A 21,346-nucleotide genomic window follows, 5' to 3' on the forward strand; every position below is an offset into this window, starting at 1 on the left:
GTATATGTCAATGTTATTCTCTTAAACTTTAAATTATTGTATCCTTATAGTTAAGATGTATGTATGTCCTTTTAGTTTCTCATATATATAGCATATGTGAAACTAAATACATATGCAATGTATTGTGTATGTATTCATATATACAGTCTAATATAGTATATATTTATACATATAGTGAATATATACTGTATAATATGTATTCCATATATCTGAAACTAAAGGGATATAGGCACATCTTAACTATAAGGTCCTGGTAATTTAGAGCTTGAAAGAATAATATTGTTATGTAATCTGATATGCATGTATCTTGTAGTTTTTCATATATACCTATTTCTACCATCACAGTATTAACAAGGAGAATGGTTCTGCATTGACCAAGGATTCTCACCCAGAAACCCATGGTTCTTTAGATTTTAATGGATGAGACTTGAAAGATTTATAAAATACCCAGAGTCAATATAAAATTTGTGTGCGATATTTTACACCTCTCTGATGAGTGGCTTTCCAACTTTCCTAAAGGTTAAGAACAACTATCAGAGTTAGAAGAAAGTCAATAGAGAAAGAAAGAAATTGAGAGATGATGGAATAGTGGGTGCATGCATCATGGTATGGTGTCTGGTTTTTAAATCCTACCTCTCCCACATGGCTGTGGAATCCTCTTTAGGTTTCTTTATTTTTTGTTTAATTTTAATAAAAATTGATGTTCATTAAAATGGAAAATGTTTTGTTAATTATTTGGATTCCAAATCTTGCAATATTGCAAATAAGGACTCATTAATGTAATATTAAATATTGACAATATATGAATAAACTATAACTTATTCATCAAATTACAGGTGACATGAAAACATTAGGGATTCATGTTTTGTTTAAGTCTTTCCTTCCATGTAATTGTTAGGTGAGTAATAGTGGATGAACTAGGACTACTACTAATGTTTGACAAATGCTACTAATGTTACACTGTATAAGTGCGACATATTACCTTGTGTATTTTTTGAAAGACCATCGTAAATATTTTAAATGTTCCTTTTTTAAAAATTTTAATCCAAAATTATTCAGAGATGACTGTGATACTACGCAGAGTAAACTTCCCAAGTAGATTTTATATACACTTGTCAGGTGCTATTGCAAAAAAAGGATGGTTGAACTCATTAAATGGTTGGACTCAGCAGCATTACATATATCTCATCACAGCTACACAGAATGACCCAAATATCCAGGGATTTAGCAATGTATACAAAGATGATCATGACAATTTCTGAGTCATAGTTTTACAGTTTACGACATATGATACCTATTTTACATTCAGATCATATTCAGATGATATCTATTTCACTATGCATAATACAAATGTCATCATACATTTTAATCACATACTGAGAAGTTACAGATATAAACTATTTCTATAAATTATGATTAATCATAAAACGATTTGCTCCACCTTTTGAATTTTCTATTAGTTTATTCAAACAAAGGAGATATATACAGGCACTAGTTATGAATAAAATTCACCAGGAAAATATGACTTGTATTTCAGATATTTGGAGTTTGAATATTATACTCATTGAATCACTGAGTCAATAAAGAAATTTATTTCATGCTCCCAAATAGAACAAATTTAAGATAAACGTGCTAGGTTGGCTCTAGGAACAACTTCAATATTGAAGCAATATTGACTTATATGCATATAGCAATACACATATATTGCTTTTTGAATCACTTTTAATGTGAGTAATACATATATTTTTAATGTCATTTAAAGTCTTGTTCAGTGAAAAATGGTAACTCTGTTTGACTTGCCTTTTCTGAGTCAATCATGAAACTGTTTAATGAATTAGCTGAGATACAGTAAGAAAGAAAACGTTGTTTAGTTTTGCTTTACTCAGTAGAGATACGAGAGTAAGTTCTTTTCAGGTAGTGAGTTGAATGGCCAAAATCACTAATGTGATGGCACAAAATCACATGTGCCATTTCCTACTTCACATTGTGCCCACTAAGTAATACAGATTTGGTCACCATGTTCTTAGCATTTTTTTTCAGGGATGTCACACGCACTGCGGAGGAGCTGAGTAGGTAGATGCTTGATCTCTCTCGATAGGACTTCCTTCCACAACACAGCTGGCTATTGAAGTGCCTCCTGAAGCTTTCACTGAGCAGATGAAGAGTAAATGGATTGACACAAGAACTGCAAAAACTCAGAACCCGGGCCACTAAGGTGACAATCATGTGGCCTAGAGATGGTTCAATCTCATTATAGTTGAAAGACCTATACATGTAAAGGATGTGATTTGGAAACCAGCAGAAGACAAAGCAACACACAAAGACCAGCACAATTTTGGCCAGGACTTTCTGTGTTTCCATCTGCAAATATAAGGAAATAGTCCCACTGATTAAAATGAAAACGGAGGCAGCCACATTCTAAAACACATCATGGTACAAAAGATGTAAAACTTAACATGCAAGTGCATCCAAAAGCACAAAAAGGATTTTCCTAGTCAAAGTAATGATTTTAACAATTTGATGAAGCCTATTTTGGTCACTATACTAATTTCACTTTAAAACATTTGACAGTTTATAAATGGGTATGTCTTCATGTTAAAACTGTGATCTTGAAAATTTTCTTATTTTTAACTCTTTTTCCTTTGCTTAACATCTTATTGTGATCACTATAAATATAAATCATTTGTTTGTATTAAATCCATTGAATTAATAAACCACAGAATAGATTCAAGTTTAGAAAATTTTTAAATCAGACTATTTTAAATAAGAAATACTGATCTATTGAAAAAGGGCATGACTTTTTTAAAACCCTTACCCACAAAAAAAAAAACAAAAACCTTGAGATTTAATTTAAACTCCTGACTCCCATAAATCAAAATAACCTGACATAATTGTCATTTCTATAAACATTACTATGTTCGGCTGCCTAACCTTAAAATAAAAATAAAAACATTTTCTATCTTTTCATAAAATTCACCTCCTATGTTTACTGTTTTATAAGAAAGTCTTCAGGACTGTGATAAATAGACAAAATTCAAATATGGGACATTAATCGTTTTAAATCTAAAAATCATTTTCTAACATCTAGAGTCCAAAGTTTAGCTCAGATATGTCTAATTTGTTTGAATATTTAAATAAGGCAGCATGAAAGTGAAAACATAATTTATTAAGATATTTATAGTAGACAACATATTTTCTGAGCTAAAGCTATTGGTAGTTAACTAGAATATACCAGAGAAGTCTGGAAAGGTTTAGGATTGAAACAGATCTGACACTGGGGAGTAAGTAGTAGTGAATGGTGACAGTAAACAAAGGTGCAAGTGAAAAGGAATCTAGTTCAAGAAGCAGAACGTGGTACTCCAGATGTATCCCAGTGGCATAAATTAGGCAACTTGGCCTTATAAATGAGGTGGATGTGAAATTTACATTACTAAGCACAGTCCTCCCTAGCAGGTGGAGCATAGGTGCAAGAATTTCGCAGCAGTCTATACTTGGAGATTCAAATGTATAGGTAGGCTGTTAGCATTGAGATTACTTCTTGGCAGATGTCAAGCCCAGTTACCCAGCCAGAGTTTATAAGTCCCAGTAGGGAAATTCACATACATACACACACACAAAAGTCAGAACTAAGACCACTGAAAAACAAAAAAGTGGAGGTGGGGAAGGTCAGAGGAACTCAACTCTAGAAACCAAAGCAAAAACTCAGATACCCAAACTGAGATACAAATTGGATCACAGGGCTCTGAATAAAAGGATTGTATATAAAGGGAAAAGTACAGTGAGCCTGTGACCCAGACATTTTTGCTTCAATGATGCCAGGTATTGAGGTAATAAATATATTACTTTTTCTAATAATTACTTTAATGACTGGTATTTTTTAAGCCTTTAAAGCAGATGTGGATCACTGATGTTTATGGACATCAATAAATAGAGGTCACCATCTGCACAGGAAAACCTTAACCAGATTTAGTGCCCAAAGCCCCAGCCTGTGCCTCCAGCTACAGCCCATCAAATTTTAATCATCTGTGATTCAACTCCGCGTACCTACAGAGCCCTTTGGAAGAAGTTCCTCACTAGGAATGCACAAATGTACAACTTGAAACTGTCCCATAACTGCAGTATTTCCATCTTAACGCAACTGGTTTTACCTTACATTAGTACTATGTATTCTTTAGAGAAGAAAAAGTACATAAGGTGCAGGTCATAGTTTTAAAATTAGTATGTAATATTTATTTATCGGAAAAGCTATAAAGTTGAATTAGACCAAGTCCTATTTCAGCACCAGCCCACCTTCTGATCACTCTCACTATTGCTCTGCTGCCCTCTGTTCCCAGTCTCTCATTTTGGCATCTTAGCCAAACCTCATCCCCGGACCCCAGCAGTGTCCTACAGTCCTTTCCTGATGCGTCCTTCCCCCAGACTTTCTGTCATCTTTAGTGAGCTAATGGGAGAAGAAAAAATAATTGAATAAATGTATACTTATAATGTGAAATTCTTTTCTGGTTTGTTATGTGTTTCTTTGCATAAACATTTGCACATAAAGAAAAGCCACCAGAGACATTAATTTCAAATGAGCCTAGGCCCAGATGTCAGATAAGCTGGACCTCAGTGGGCTTTTAGAGCTAACACATGGCCACATATTAGAGAACCCCCAACATCCCTTCCAGTTCAGGCTAGTGCGTGTTCCAGTGCCCTTCTGACTGTTCTAATCATTTCTGATAGTGAAAGCCCATGAAATAGAACTCAAAATAGCACCTAATGCTTCTGCCCAGCTTGCCCCCAACACACACACCTACCAAGCTTACCTGTTTTTTGGTAATGTTCATTGTATTCTCCCAGAAGATTATGTGCACTTTTAATTAAGTCCTTGCAATATGATAATAATAAATACTAATAATAACAAGTGGTATAAGGAAGTAGACCGAGAAGAGGAGCACTGAATGAATCTTTGGATGTAATTCATCAGTCTGAGGATAGGGTATACACGCCGTGAAGCTGCCATTATCCAAGCCACCGATGTGCGCCACTTGGGAAAACACGGCTTCTGGAACAGCCAACAGCACCGAGACCACCCAGATACCCACGGCCTTCACACAGGTCCACAGCACTGCCCCTGATGTCTGGATACCCATGGGGTTTACAGTGGCTCTGTTCCTGGGCAGATAATACATTTCAAATTACTCTCTTAAGAAAGAAAAATTAAAAAGAGAAAGGAAAAGAGAGAGAGAGATCTTACTAAAAGAGTGGTGCCAACACCCCATTATTCCCAGGCTGTTACGTACTGTGTGGAATAACTAAGATCCTTGGTGTCTCTCTGTCTACAAGTTATTCTACTGCTTATTAGCACAGAAGACATGAAGAGAAAAGCAAATATTTTACATTGTCATTTCCCAAATTGCAGTAATTTGCTTACCTCCTTCACAAGTATTTTCTAAATCTACACGTACTACAAGTATCATTGTATACTGAATATTTTTATTTAAATACTTTTATTCCCAAAAAATCTATTACTACTGAAATTGATATAATATACAATAACCATAAAATATAAAATGTTCACAAAATAGTATTATTAAAATTTACCTGGATACTCTTCTGGAGCTTCTGAGGCTGGGTCTCCTACTTTTTTTCTTAAGGACATTAAGAAATCTTAGAGGCTAATCCAGACTGGGATTTTCTCCCTAATTCAGTCATAAGGACGAAAAGAACTGAAAATGGAATAACATTCTGTCTTTACAGTTCAAATTTCTTTAATGTCAAGACCTCATGCAGTCTTCTCTCCTCCCACCTAACACCATCGTAGTGGTAAATGAACCACACTCCAGGATGCAATGGCTTAAACAATCCAAGCCTCTATACCTCATTCAATTACACATGACTATTAAGCAAGGTAATAAAAATACAAACCGAGCAAAATTGTACATAAACCTCAAATTACTTATATCTGTCTTTAAAAGTATTTCAGGTTACAGTATACCTAGGAGGTTAACAAGATACAGCAGAAAGCAATTTTAGTCAGACAAGTCTGCACTGTTATCCCATCTCTGATATCCTTTGGAAAATCACTTAAGATCTTTTTCTTCATCTGTAAGGTGGGGATAAAAACACCACCCTCAAAGTTTTGTGATTAGAAAAACTGTATAGAACACCTATTACAATGCCTGGCACCTAGCAGATATTAACCATGCCATGACCCTGTACCTTCTCTTTATTTACATTTGAATTAGTCTGATATTCTAAAAATTCATAATATTTCAAGCTACATAACAAGCAGATAAAGTCTCCTTCTGAGGTTCTCTAAAGATGTGTCTCATTGCCCACGGGAGAGGAGCAGCCCCCAGCCTCAATACCTTTCCGAGGGGAGCCTCTAATGCAATTTTAATTATTTTTAAAATAATGATTTTCTTATATTTTTTTCAAGCGTCACATCAGTCAATTTTAACTCCTTTTACTCTGATTCCCAGATACAGTCTCTCTCCTTCTCCCCTCCTCCTCTCAGCCCTTCCTTTCTCCCTCCTCTCCCCAGGTACACTCCCTGCCCCTCTTCACTGCTTTTCTAGACCACCCACAGTTACCTATGCCCTTACCTGTGGGTGCTGAGGGCAGTGAGAGTGAACACGGACACCCCCACGGAGGTGAGCTGGATCACCCGGATGAGTTTGCAGCCCACCTTTCTGAACATCCACTCGTCAAAGAAGTAGCAGGATTTGTTACCGTATGCTAACACATATATATGGAATCTAAGAAAAAAAAAAAAAAAAGGTCATGAAAAACCTAGGGGTAAGACGGGAATAAAGACAGACCTACTAGAGAATGGACTTAAGGATATGGGGAGGGGGAAGGGTAAGCTGTGACAAAGTGAGAGAGTGGCATGGACATATATACACTACCAAACGTAAAATAGCTAGTGGGAACCAGCCGCATAGCACAGGGAGATCAGCTCGGTGGTTTGTGACCACCTAGAGGGGTGGGATAGGGAGGGTGGGAGGGAGGGAGACGCAAGAGGGAAGGGATATGGGGACATAATGTATATGAATAACTGATTCACTTTATTATAAAGCAGAAACTAACACACCATTGTAAAGCAATTATACTCCAATAACGATGTTAAAAAAAAAAAAAAGTAGCAGGAAGCATCCACAGGGACGCAGGTGATCAGCAGCAGCACGTCCCCAACGGCCAGGTTAGAGACGAAGATGCTGGGGACTCATGGCGCTGTTGGTGATGAAGATCTTCACCAGCATGATGTTACCCAGCAAGCCCACTGTGATGATGAGCAGGTAGAGGGACGGGATCACACAGCGGATCACGAACTCCGCAGTGGTCCCGTCCGGGGCGGGTAGGAAATCCCTTTCCAAGAAACCTCTCTGATTCACGCCCGCGGTCCGGGAGAGGTTGGAAAGAGACTTGGGGGGCATGATCTCTTTCCCAGGAGAGTCCGCTGGAGTTTTCATGCACCCAGGTGCCTTGAAAAGTGCAACGCACTCTTGGGCTTAATGGATTTCCCTCTTGCTAAGTTTACCTCCCGCGGGGATCGCGTCACACCGCCTTGTCCCGAGGAGGACCGGGCCGGGTGAGAAGACTGGCCACAGGCTCCAGCCTTTCACTTTTAGAAGGGGCACGCACATTGGCTCCTGCTGGCTCCGAATTTAAAAAAAAAAAAAAAAAAAGGAAGAAGTTGAGTCTTTGTTCCAGTCCTCAATGGTTTGTTCTCGCTTATAGATAGCGGAGAACAGCCTTTTTGTGAACAAAGATTTATCCCTCTGGAATTAATTAAAATACCTGCCAGGGCTTCCCTGGTGGCGCAGTGGTTGAGAGTCTGTCTGCCGATGCAGGGGACACGGGTTCGTGCCCCGGTCCGGGAAGATCCCACGTGCCGCGGAGCGGCTGGGCACCCCCGTGAGCCATGGCCGCTGAGCCTGTGCGTCCGGAGCCTGTGCTCCGCAACGTCCCACAGCTTTGCTCTTGTTTCTGCAGTTCCTGCTGTATTTTGTGGGATTGGAGGGGCTGAGTCCTCTCTCGCACACTGCCTCCCTATATAGATCTATCCTTACTCACCTCCGAGTAGGAGACGCCCCAGACAGAAGTCTGTGAACCTCTGAAGATTTGGGAGCTGAGCTGGTGAGTCCCTGAGGCTCTCGCACTGAATTTAGGAAAGAAAAGGAGTGACAAAAGAGGAAGTAAATGAATGGAATTCCCTCCCTACTTTTCTTCCTTGATCCACTTTTCTCACCCCAAATATAGAAACTTTCCTACTGCTGGCATATTATTTTTTAACTTACAGTTTATTGAAATATAGCATGCATAAGGTACACAATTCTTAAAAGTAAGTTTAGTCTAACCACCATTCAGAAATCTACAGTCTAACCACTATCCCCTAATGTCATCACTATTCATTCTGCCTTTTATCATCTAAAGTTAGTTTGCCTGCTTTTGAGAATCATATAAATGAAATTATAAAATGTTTAATCTTGTGTCCAGCTTCTTTTACTCAACATTATAGCTGTGAGATCCACCCATATTTTTGTGTGTAGTATTTTTCATTGCTGTATACTATTCCAGTATAAATATACCACTGTTCGGGTATCCCTTCTAATGTTGATTGACATTTGGATTCTTTATAGCTTTAGCTAATTTGAGTAATGTTTCTGTAAATATCCATGTGCCTGTCTTCTGGTGCACATTGGAATTCCAGACGTGGATTTGCTAGGTCACAATGATTATGTTAAACTTGAGCAGAAATTAACAATTTTTCAAAGTGAATTCCAAGTTTTTTTCTTTTGGAAACTTGCTTGACAATACCTATTAAGGCTGAACATATGCACGTCTATGACTGAGCAATGCCATCCCTAAGTATATTCTCAATATATATCTGATACATTGTTTTAAATAGAATGTCCCTAAGAACGAAATAACTCTCCAAATTAACACCATTTGAGTCTAATATAAACCTCTCAGGAGTGGTACAGTTCTGAAGTTAGCCAAATAACACTTTTTACATTAGGAAAAAACATCTGGCTAATTCTTGGTTAAAGGATAAAATTGTATGATAACAAGAAAATTGGTCAAGGACTGCCTACAATGATCTAGTCATAAGCTGATGAAAAGTGCCAGGCCATTTGTAAAATTTAAGTAATTTTTTCAGATGCTGCTGACCAAGAACAGCATTTAATTATCATAGTTTAATTAGACAAGGTAAACATTTGCATTGTAATCAATTTTACGTTTTTCTAACACAATTACAAGTGCTAATTATACTCTTCTTGGATTTCATTACTTAAAATAGTCTGTTATTGAGGTTGGCTAAATAGAATGCTTATATAATACATTTGAATATGTGTTAATGAACTTTATATATCATAGATATCAAGGCAATTAATATTACATATAAGTTGAAAATGTCTCTAGGAATTTTATCTTCAAAGTTATTTAAGTTTTCACTTTTAGCATCCTATCTCATTATGCAAGCTAAATTAACTACAAAGCAATCTTCTAAATTCTGAAATCTCTCAGCCTTTCAAACTGCAACTATACATTTTAACCTATTTTATATGAAAACATATTTTAATCTAAATTGCTGTATGCATAGCTGTATTCTCTTCTGATTGTGTCTGGATGATGCTAAGGACTTAGATAAGAAAAATGTCTCATGTAAAACTGGATTAATAAATATCCAATTGCCTAGCGTTGTAGAAATAGGGCACCTGAATTATTGATTTTTTTCCATTTCAAGTGAATCCATATGCATTTACTGAAGGGCTTGGGCTCGTAGGAGTGGAGAGTATGATAAATGTGTTAATAGTGATGGCCTTCCTGATATTTTATTAAAATATGTTATAAAGTTATTGGCACTATGTATGTGTTATTTAGACACATCACCAAGTTACATATAGGTACACGAGTGTTGTCACATTTGTATAGGAGCAATATACATCAGAGATAAATATCTGTTGAAGGAACAAACCTTTTTTTTTAAATCAATGTGTCATACACTACATTAGATTCCTTAGCATCATGTCTAATTTAACATTTATAAATATTCTCTGAAGTAGGTATTTGAATCTTAATTTTACATATGAGACAATCAGAACTCATAGAGACAAGATAACTTTCTTAATTTTATAAAGACATCAGAAAAACTGCATTTTAAAGCTTATTATATTTGACTTCAAAGTCTATTGTATCTCACTGTTCCCAGAGAATAAAAGTGCCTGGGAAAATGTGATTTCTATATAATTGAAGGATATATTTTTAGTACTAAGGCATTCAATGTTTATAAAATATACATTATACATTTCATGGCCTTAAACTGAACAAATGCTTTTCAGAACTATATATAAACATTTCTTGCTGTTTCAAATTCATGCAAATAAGTTGGAAACCACAACCAAAAATAAGGACAAAATCAGTCAATTTAAAGTAAGCCAATAATGGCACAGATGATATAATAAGTAGATAAAGATATTAAAAATGTTAGCAAAACATTATTTCATGATTTTGAGGCGTAAGAGGAAAACATTAACATGTAAGGAGAGACATGGAGCATATAAAAATAAATATATTGAATTTATATTGAGATAAAAACAATGTCTGTGATGAAAAATAAACTTTACAGGATTAACAGCAGATCAAACACTGCAGAAGAAAAGGTAGAGAATTTGATAATATAGTAAGAGGAGCTATCTGAAATGAAATACAGAGAGAAAAAGACTGAAAATAATGAACAGAGTATCAGCGCACAATGTCTGTAACTAGGTCCCTGAAGGACAGGAAAGAAAGGAAGAGGTTTTTAAATATTTGAAGAAAAAATGGCCCCCAATTTTTCAAAATGATGAAAGCAAATCCCAGGCAGAAGAAACAAGAAGAAAACTCTACCAAGATTGAAAACTAGCAGCTTTCCCACTAAGGTCAGGAAAAAGGAAAGGGTGTCCTCCTTCACCACTTTTATCCAACATTGTACTGCAAGTTCTAGGATTGCAATAGGGAAAAAAAAAGAAAATGAAAGGTATATTGATTAGGAAGGAAGAAATAAAACACTCCTTGTTAGGGAATGACATGATTGTCTATGTAGAAAATCCAAAAAAATCAACAACAACAAAAGAGCTCCTGTAACTAATAAGCAATTACAGCAAGGTTGCAGAATATAAGGTTAATTTATAAAAGTCGATTGCTTTCTTATATACCGACAATAAGCAAGTGGAATTTGAAATTAAAAACACAGTACCATTTACACTAGCACCCACCAAAATAAAATACTTAGGTATAAATCTGACAAGGTATGTACTAGATCTGAGATTATTAATGCAGATGAATCCATGGAGAACATAACTGGGCTCAGATACTGGAGATCACATTACTTTCAATCAAGGTGGCCTACGGGAGATCCACATAGGTATATTGGGTATATAAAGGTATATTTACGGGTAACCACTCCCACATGAGTTTGTCTTGGGAAATGGAAAAACTTTCTGTGCAAATGTGTTTCCTAATTTCACTCAGGCAGTTACAATACAATGGACACAACATATATGGTAGATAAAACAAAACTGGACTACCAGGTCAAAGAGACCATCAGGGGAAATGAGACTAGACATAGGTAAATCAACACAAACAGAATTCACCTTTAATGCAAAGAAACATTCAGAGGATAAAACCTTCTTGCAAGAGTATGGTGCCCCATGACATCTTATTCTAGGGAGAAGGCAAATGAGAGTAAGCTTCTTAGTCTGGTAAAGAAGCTTTAACTAAATTTCTTCCAAAGGGAAGAAATGAACAAAATGGTAGGAAGGAGCTTGTACTCTGAATCAAAAAGAGCTGTTAGATATATTACTACAGATAGAAGCAGAAGTAGCCCAGGATGGGAGGACAATGTCTAGAATGGCAGTGCAAAGAGTCCACATACATTCTCCCTAGTGAAACAACCATAATTGGTGAAAATTATAAGTAAACATAAATAATCATTTAATGTCTCTAGAAATTGTCCAAAGTACATACAGCAACTGAAGAAATATTATTCAATATTATCTACTAAATCTAAGTGAAAACATCCAAAGTCTGACATTTGAGACTTGATCTTCTTTTTCTATCCCCCACACTGCTAGCTCTGCATGACAAAATCTCCTCTCTGTGTGGATGCAACAACGAACACAAGACTCCTTCTGCACCCATCAGAGAAACCAATCATTAAGCACCATGAAGAACCATGGTAATGTGATATCACAGATACACGAAAAAGACAATTCTCCAGAAACCAAACTTAAAGTCATGGAATATTATGATCTAACTGATAAAGAATTCAAGATATAATAAAATAAAATAATTTTATTCAGGAATAAAATTAATGAACAGAAGGAATACTTTATCAAAGAGATTGAAATTCTAAAAACAAACCAAACAGAAATTCTGGAGTTGAAGAACTCAATAAATGAGATGAAGAACACATTAGAAAGCACTGGAAATAGAGAAGACCATATGATAGAGAGCATTAGCGAGCTCGAAGATATAAATATAGAAATGAAACAAGTAGAAGAGGAGACACAATTAAGATGTTAAAAAATGAAGAAATTCTATGACAGTTATCTGACTCCATTAGGAAGGGCAATGTTAGAATAATGGGTATCCCAGAAGGAGAAAAGAGGGAGAAAAGAGCAGAGAGTTTATGTAAAGATATAAAATCAGAGAACTTCCCAAACCTGGGGAAGGAAATGAATATACAAGTCCATGGAACTAAGAGAACATCAAATTACCTAAAAGCAAAAAGGACTTCTCCAAGACATATTATATTAAAGCTGTCAAAAGTTAGTGACAAAGAAAGAATTTTAAAAGCACCCAAGGAAAAAAGAATGGTAATCTACAGAGGAACCTCCATTAGGCTATCAGCAGATTTTTTTCAGCAGAAACTCTACAGGCCAGGAGAGAGTGGAATGACACACTCAAAGTATTGAAAGTATTGAAAGATAAAAACTCTCAGCCAGGAATACTCCACACAGCAAAATTATACTTAAGATATGAAGGAGAAATAAAGGATTTCCTAGACAAACAAAAGCTGAGGGAGTTCATCAACACTAGACTTGCCTTACAGGAAATAATGAAAGAAGCTCTTCTATCTGAAATGAAAAGGGAAAAGCACACAAAACTTTGAGTAAGATGATAAATAGACATCCAGGAAAAATGCAACTCTGTTGGGATAGTTTGTTAAAAACTTAATTGTAGCACAAAGGTTAAAGGGAAAAAAGCAGCGATAGTACTATAACTACTTCAATTTGGTAACAAATTCACAACAAGAAAAGGGATAATTTGAGACAAAAAATTCAAAAATGGGAAAGAGGAAAAGCATGGAACCCATATAAGCAAATGAAGATAAGATGCCATTAGCAGAAAAAGGACTATTTTATCTATGAGACAGTTTACACAAACCCCATGGTAACCTCATGTCTTTCAAAAATAGGCAGGATTATAGTTTCTTGGGAGATAGTAGCTCCCAAGAATTTCATTTGAATTCTGAATTTTGTGCTTAAAGGAATCACCACACTGTGATTCAACATTTTCCCCTCTTGCAGCATATGACTGGAAAGTAGTTCATAGAGGCAAACAACTTGACTTAGTTTTCAGTAGAAGGTGCTTTATGTTTTTCAAATATTATGAAGTAAACATGAAAGAATAAATAGTATCTTCAAACTCAATATAAAGTAAGAATTGAATAAATATCGAAAATCATTGGATGTGGCATCAGCACTCCTCAAATAAGAGACAGGATGACTAGCATGTCTTTACCCCCTTAATTCTTATTACTAAACTATAACGTATCTTCATGGGCAATAGGAGTTGACAATTCAATATTTTGTGTCTCATTAGCTCCACCTACCGAGTGCTGGTCACATTTCAGAAATAGTTACAAGTAAATGCAAAAGGAACCAAATCAAAGTAACAGAAGGATGACAATAGAATGATTGTATCTCAGCATTTCTTTTAATCCATGCTATTTGAGTAGACATGCAGTAGCCAGAGCAGTGACCGTCAGGTCAAAAAAAATAAGAATTATCTTTAAATTTCATTTATATAAGTATGACACTTAATTTGATTAAAATATTTGACAAAAGCAAATATTAAGCCATACCAGCCTTATTCATCAGAATTATAATAAAAATTATATAAAAAATCCATGTGAAAAATCTTTGCAAACCACAAAACACTAAAAAATTTAAAACATTCTATACAATTTAACCCATAATGGAATGCCATTTTCAGTTTTAATTTTTTTCAAAAAACTTTAAAATGCTACAACTGAACTTATGATCTAAGCTAGGCTGTTACTTTAACTTTGGTTAATCAAAAATTTGGGAAAGCTGAAATATTTTATTTCACTGGAAAGAGATTTTCCATATTTGATGTTTAAACCCCTTTCTTAGTATTTTCTCATATCTAAAAATAAAGGGAGGGTATTTTTATAGCATAAAGTCATATTTTATTTTTCAGTTTTGAAAATGCATTGAATCATACACACGGAACATGGTGTATTAAGACTCAATTGATGAAAATGGAGTGGTAATTCAAACTTCTGACTTCTCTGAAACAACTGAAAGAGTCAGGAAGCACATGAAGAACTTAAAGTGGTTAAGTATCAAGTTTATTGATATTCAACAGTTTTGTCTGAACATTTCCTTTTCACGTAGAGCCTTTGATGTTTTGAAAATATAAACATAGCCAAAATATTGAAGTCACTAGTAGTCTCCAAATGCAAATACATGAATATTTAGCAGAAATCTTCCTTTGGTTCAATTCCTTCCTACATTCACATTTTCCTGGCTGTAAACCTCTGGTGATGCCCCAGAGGTTTCTCAGCATGAAGAGCCCAATTATGAAATGGGAAAAGCTCACTCAAAGCCTATACATGCAGTTACAAAGTGCTCTGGAGAGGTTAAAAAACTGATAAGAATTTGGTCCACTGAATATAACCTGCAGTGATATTGCTAGAGAAGACAAGAATTTGAATGCACATAGGTTGGAAAAATAAATTACCTCGTTGCCTTGAAGGCAATCTCCTTGGGTCAAGGCTAAGACCTTTTTCTTTGGTGTTGTGTGGAGAATTATCTTTATCACTTTTTTTTTCTCCACATAACTAAGTGGTTTGTGGTCAGTAATCTGCTACTTTTTCACAAATTGTCTTTCAAAAAATGGAAAGGGTTCTCGTTAGTTAAATGGAAATGATTGATCATGATAACAAATGTCTTTCTCAAAATCCATCATGACTTTAAATTAAGGTCAGGGTATGAATAGGACTTCTACCTTCCTCATATTTATTTTCTCTCTCTAGGTTTTATGTCAGTCTGTGTCTAGCTAATGTCAACAGCAGAAGAAAATAACATCATGCTTCAAGAAATGCAGTCTTGTTAATATTTATTTAAGAGGTACTGACTTGATCATCAGAAAACATTTCAGTCAAAAAAACCCAAAAATGTACTTGTGTCTACAAATACATTTAATTTCTATAGCAGAAACTTTAATTCAAGGAGAAAATAAACTAGTCCTGAGACTAAGGATGGTGGCACAAAACATAATATTTGTAAAGGTCAGTACAACTTACTGATTAGGGTTTCTATGCCAAATAACTTGCTAGACAGTTTATATTCATTATCTCATGTCGTATTCTTACCAACACTATGAACTCCATATTATTATGCTTGTTTTACCAGGAAGAAAACTAAATTTATAGAGGTAAACTAACATATCCAAGGTCATCCAGCTAGACAGTGACAGAAGAGAGAACTGAAGTCTAGTGAATCTCCATTCACTAGGAAAAATGCATCCTGGCAAGGAGCTACATGTGATAGGATTAAGAAATACTTTTTTCTAATTCACTTAGAATCAGAGTCAGTTCACCCAGCTGTGCGCCTGTGGGACTGTCTGCCCAAATTAAGTGATTCTTTCTCATTTATACAAAAATGTCCAGGGATCTAGTACCAGCCCCGTGTGGTGACAAATGTTCTACAACTTCAGGGAGAAGTTTGCTTTTAGCTCAGTTGATCAGAAATAGGATCATACACATAAAATTTAAACTTAGCCTGACAAGAAGTATAGAATTTTAACTAGGAAGATGAAGAGTGGGAAGGTAAAGTAGGACATTTTTTTGGAAAATGCAAAGGATCCACCCATTGTTCTGTGTATTCTATTAATCTCACAAAAACATACACCTACCCAAACGCATACACCCACACCCACACAAAAACATATCTTCAGCCTACAATTACTATAGGAAGCTGTGCACAGAATATTTGGCTCAAAGGGAGTGTGTAGCATTATTAAAACCTTGTTTGAATGCAGATAAAGTTCTTCAAGGGGTTCTATTTTTAGAACCTTTTATGAAGAACTCATGCTCACTAACATGAGCATGAGGTACTTTCACTAACAGTCTTGAAATTCTAGAAGGTTGTTGATGTTTTTGAGTTGTGACATAGGAGGAATCAGGGGAAGGTCTCTCTATCATATCTGTGATACCACTTGATTCCAAATTACTCTGTCTACCAACTCCAGGGTCTTGCTTTTTCCAAGATCTCCTTTTGTCATTTGACAATTGATAAGCAATTTTCAGCCAGGTGTGACTTAGGCATTCTTTTATTTTCTTATCCATCAAATCCCCATTCATAACTGTTACATATCTCAATAGATTTAAGATCTATTGGCATAAAAACATTTTTCAGATTATTGTTATTGTAAATTTTATCCAGTGAGGCAAATAACCCCATAATTATTATCTTTGTAGTTAACATAATTGCTTTAAACAAATTAACTTATAACATCATCATTAGAAACCTGCCACCTCACCCAAAATAAGTTAAGTCTTACATACGTTTTTTTTCTTTTTTTTTGCGGTACGCGGGCCTCTCAATGTTGTGGCCTCTCCCATTACGGAGCACAGGCTCCATAGGCGCAGGCTCAGAGGCCATGGCTCACGGGCCCAGCCGCTCCGTGGCATGTGGGATCTTCCCGGACCGGGGCACGAACCCGTGTCCCCTGCATCGGCAGGTGGACTCTCAACCACTGCATCACCAGGGAAGCCCTTATGTACGTTTTATAGATAAAAAGTGTTATTAGGAACTTACAGCCCATAAACTCACCTTAAATTCTTTGTATCTCAAAAACATAAATGATGGGACTGGTTTCCATTCGTTGCAGTGTACAAGGATCTTGTGATGATAAGGTCACTAAAGGTCACTAGGCATTCACAAAACCTTTCACTACATCTTGAAAAGTATGTACCCTGAACATATAAAGCTGGATAAATCATTCCTTCTAAAACTATCAGAGACTACGTGATGGTTTTAGTTCATCTGACTCATAAAACTCAAATAATTATAGTCAGTAGCATATTTATATAATCATCTCACATATGGTTTCATATTTTACCCGCTCCAGTACATTTGCATCCTGAGATCTATATTAACATTTTAAAGGTAAACTAGCATACCCTAATACTTAATAAGTAGGAATTCATAGAAAAATGGACGTTAAAATTTGCTTCTAAAAGGGAGAAAATATGGTTTATATATTAAGTGTTCATAGCAGGAAAGTCATTAATCAGCTTTCAAAAGCTAAATTTGTCTCAAGCTCATTATTATTCAAAGCAATGAATTTTCCCTGGTAACATGTCACAAAGGGAATAAAGAATGGAAGTTCTAATGATAGCCCAGCAATTTAGAACAGGGTTTTAATTCAGTAATCTGGAGTTTATGCACATAAGACTGATTATATGCACCAAAGTTTGATACTACAAGCATTTCATAAATTAAAGGAATGCTATGTATTTCAACAATGCAAAATATGATTCAGTATATACTGAAATTAAGAAACTGTTGGAGTATACTGCTTTGCCAAATATAAAAGGATCATACTTTTCTCCACACTAAAGCATGCAACAAAAGCACTTACAATTTCTCATTATGTCCAACATTGGAAAATTACAGCAAATTGATCATTTATAGAACCTATACTGATGAAAATTGGGGTGAAATCAAGGATAAGCACTGACAAATGAGTAATATTAAGATTGGGCTTCTGAGTTTGACTCTGTAGCAAATAATTTCACAAAAACCATTGACTGTCAGATGTTTAGTTCCCTGCAGATACTTGGTTCACAGAAAATAATTTAATAAAACTGAGCATGAATGAATTTTAAAATTTAGTATTTCTCAGGAAGATGAGTAAAGCCTCCAATCAATAAATCTACAGGGTCCCGTTACAGCGCCATAATGCTCACTAACTCCTTCGGTATTGAAGTAATTTGAAATAATATGAAAACTTGGGCATGTGAAAGGTATATGCTAATACACTCATATCTGTAGTCATCACTAAGTTATTACTAAGAATATTAATCCTGTGCACATAGCCAACCCTAATACCTAAGTTTCTCATTTGCTATTGGCAATTTGTAATAAGTTCAGATAAGAACCCTCCAAAGTCAGGTCTATTGATACAGATTGTCTCATGTTGGGAGAATCTGTTAATTGAAGAATTACACTAACACACCTTCAGGTTTATCTAGGAATCACTTTTAGGAGAAATGGCCATGTCTGAAAATCTTTTGGAATATGTGGACTATTCAAAAAGTGTCAGGAAGCATGGAAGTTTTGGGGAAGTTAATGTGAATCTGAGAGTTAAGAAATATTCCATTTTCCGGCACATCTGAAAGATAAACACCTCAGCTACCTAGAGCTATCTTTTTTTTTTTTTTTCCAAAAGCGACTTTTTTTTTTTTTGCGGTACGCGGGCCTCTCACTGCTGTGGCCTCTCCCGTTGCGGAGCACAGGCTCCGGACGCGCAGGCTCAGCGGCCATGGCTCACGGGCGCAGCCGCTCCGCGGCATGTGGGATCTTCCCGGACCGGGGCACGAACCCGTGTCCCCTGCGTCGGCAGGCGGACTCTCAACCACTGCACCACCAGGGAAGCCCCTTCTTTCCTCTTTAAGATTGAAATGTATTCAGGAACACATGTATTATAAAGGTTTCCAATTTAAAAAGAAAAAACATTCCCAGATTCACTTGGGCTGCTGAAGGTTGTGTTTAAGAACCACAGGGAAGGAAGGCATAGGAAACCATCTTAGCAGATGTTCAATAACTCTTGATCTCCATACTCCTGATTCAGAGGCCTATGTCTGGTCTCAGAGAGAGCCAGAGCAATGGATCATCTGTATGCCAAATTACCATTCTCTCACTTGGGTATGTCTCATATTCATGCTCCCCAAGTGTCTTAGATTGGGTTCCACAAGAATGGACTTTGAGATGATGACATGTGTGCAGAAGGTTTATTGAAGAGTGCTCTCAGGAGTTGACACTGTAAGGAAATGAGGAAAGTAGGACTGAGCAGATGAAGAAACACTTGCAATGTGGCTGCAGCTGAAGTCTCCATCAATCCCAAGGGTTGCTCCAGAGCTGGAATGGCCCTTTAGAGTTGTTCTGAAATAGGACAGGAGCAGGCCTTTTAGCTCTGCATCAGCCAGTTTCTGGCCACATATCCCTGTGCTCTGGGAAGGGACACAAGCTTGGGTGAGGCATTTCCCTGCAATGGAGGGCTGTGTTTGGTGAAGAATATATGCATTGCCACCAGCCAATATTCCCAGCAGCGGGGGTATGGTGCAAAGGCAAAGTGCCATAGCGTTCACCACCCCAAGAAGAGAGCTCTGGCTCAATCAGGTTCCTTCCACTAAATAAGAACACGCCATTAGGCATGGCCTTCTCTACTATACCTACTCATGGCCAGTTTCAGCTGGTGCCCTAAGAGCTTGTTCGGTCTGTTGAAGCCAAGTAAATTGGCCTGCTTTCACCCAAAATATAAAGCAAGGACTCTAGCAAAATGGGTATTTAAATGTTTATAGACTCATCTTCAGTACAACTTCTCAATAACAATCACATCAACAACAATAATAAAATAGTATTTTACGTTAATTTGGTACATACAGTGCTAGGTACCATGTTAAATACTTCTATTTAATCTATCTTACTTAATCTTAATAGCAACCCTATGAGATGTGTACTGTTATTTTTATATTACAGACGGAAAATTGAAACCCAGAAAAAAAAACTGACAAATGTATTTAATATCACATGACTGATAAGTCATGGAACTTAGGGTTTCACACTCCATCATTGTAAGAACTTTACTAAACTATCTACACAACTTGACTTATTACTAACCATATACTACTTGACACTTGAAAAGAACTCTGTTGACGTCTTAATTTTTTTTTTTTTTTTCTGGTACGCAGGCCTCTCACTACTGTGGCCTCTCCCGTTGCGGAGCACAGGCTCTGAATGCGCAGGCTCAGCGGCCATGGCTCATGGGCCCAGCCGCTCCGTGGCATGTGGGACCTTCCCGGACCGGGGCACGAACCCGTGTCCTCTGCATCAGCAGGCAGACTCTCAACCACTGCGCCACCAGGGAAGCCCGACTTCTTAATTTTAAATGTAAAGTTAGATCTACTGCGTTACAAAGATTGCAAAGTTGACATTATACTTATTCAAAGCTCATATGATCTTAACTCTTTGGAACATTGTCAAGAACCCTGAAACCAGTGTAAAAGGTTTTATGTTCTGGTAGAAATGGAGTAATGAGGATTGGGTATTCTCTTCTACTTTCTGCATAACAACAACTAGAAAACTGGATCAAAAAAGGTAACCATCATTGTAAAATATGAGACAGCCATTGGAAAACAAGCAGCACAGGACTATAATCACCAAGAAGAGGGAAGCAAACCACGGGAGCCTTGAACACAAGAACTTACTTCCTCGAGGTAGTTTTCAGGCCACTGATCAGGAAGTGGAAACCCTAATAGAGCCCAAAGTCCTCACTGAATTTAGGAACCAGAGGCAGCATCTGAGGAGGCAGAGATGGCTAGAATTTGGAGGGCAGCGTACTACTGAGGTGGGAGCTAAACAGAGAGAACTTCAGAGATCTGCAGGGGGTTCCACTTAAGGCTTTGACTGAGTACTGGTATGCTTATGCATGAGAAGAAACTTCCCATGGCTAGAGAAAGAACCACCCACTAAGATTTAAAGTACAAACCGGGCTGAGAGTAATTTGTGTCTCCACAGGAGAGTGGAAAGACCTTGTAAAGCAATGTGTACCCTGTAGAATACTTAGAAACATATTATTGGAGTTGTGAGCCTAAATAGCCATATACTACAAGTTAATCTAAACTCAGCTTTGCAATGCTTTGATCAGGCCTCAAGGGTATCCAACTGATTCCAGTGACCTACCTGCATGCCAGAACAAATTCTAACACTATTGAAAGTATGACAATACAATACAGCAACCAACAAGTCAAGCATCCAGTATTAAAAATTATCAGTTATAT

The 21,346-nt window shown here is 36.6% G+C and overlaps 1 protein-coding gene across 1 annotated transcript; it reads right to left on the reverse strand.

The window, feature by feature from the left end:
* Window positions 1–1,878: 1,878 nt before the first annotated feature.
* Window positions 1,879–7,418, reverse strand: NMBR (neuromedin B receptor). Its single transcript, XM_019951407.1, is given in 6 exon segments — window positions 1,879–2,365; window positions 4,811–4,862; window positions 4,865–5,154; window positions 6,588–6,720; window positions 7,129–7,208; window positions 7,210–7,418. Coding segments are annotated over 6 exon segments (1,251 nt in total).
* Window positions 7,419–21,346: the final 13,928 nt, after the last annotated feature.

This window comes from Tursiops truncatus, chromosome 12 (genome assembly GCF_011762595.2).
Source record: "Tursiops truncatus isolate mTurTru1 chromosome 12, mTurTru1.mat.Y, whole genome shotgun sequence".
In the NCBI taxonomy this organism is placed as follows: domain Eukaryota; kingdom Metazoa; phylum Chordata; class Mammalia; order Artiodactyla; family Delphinidae; genus Tursiops; species Tursiops truncatus.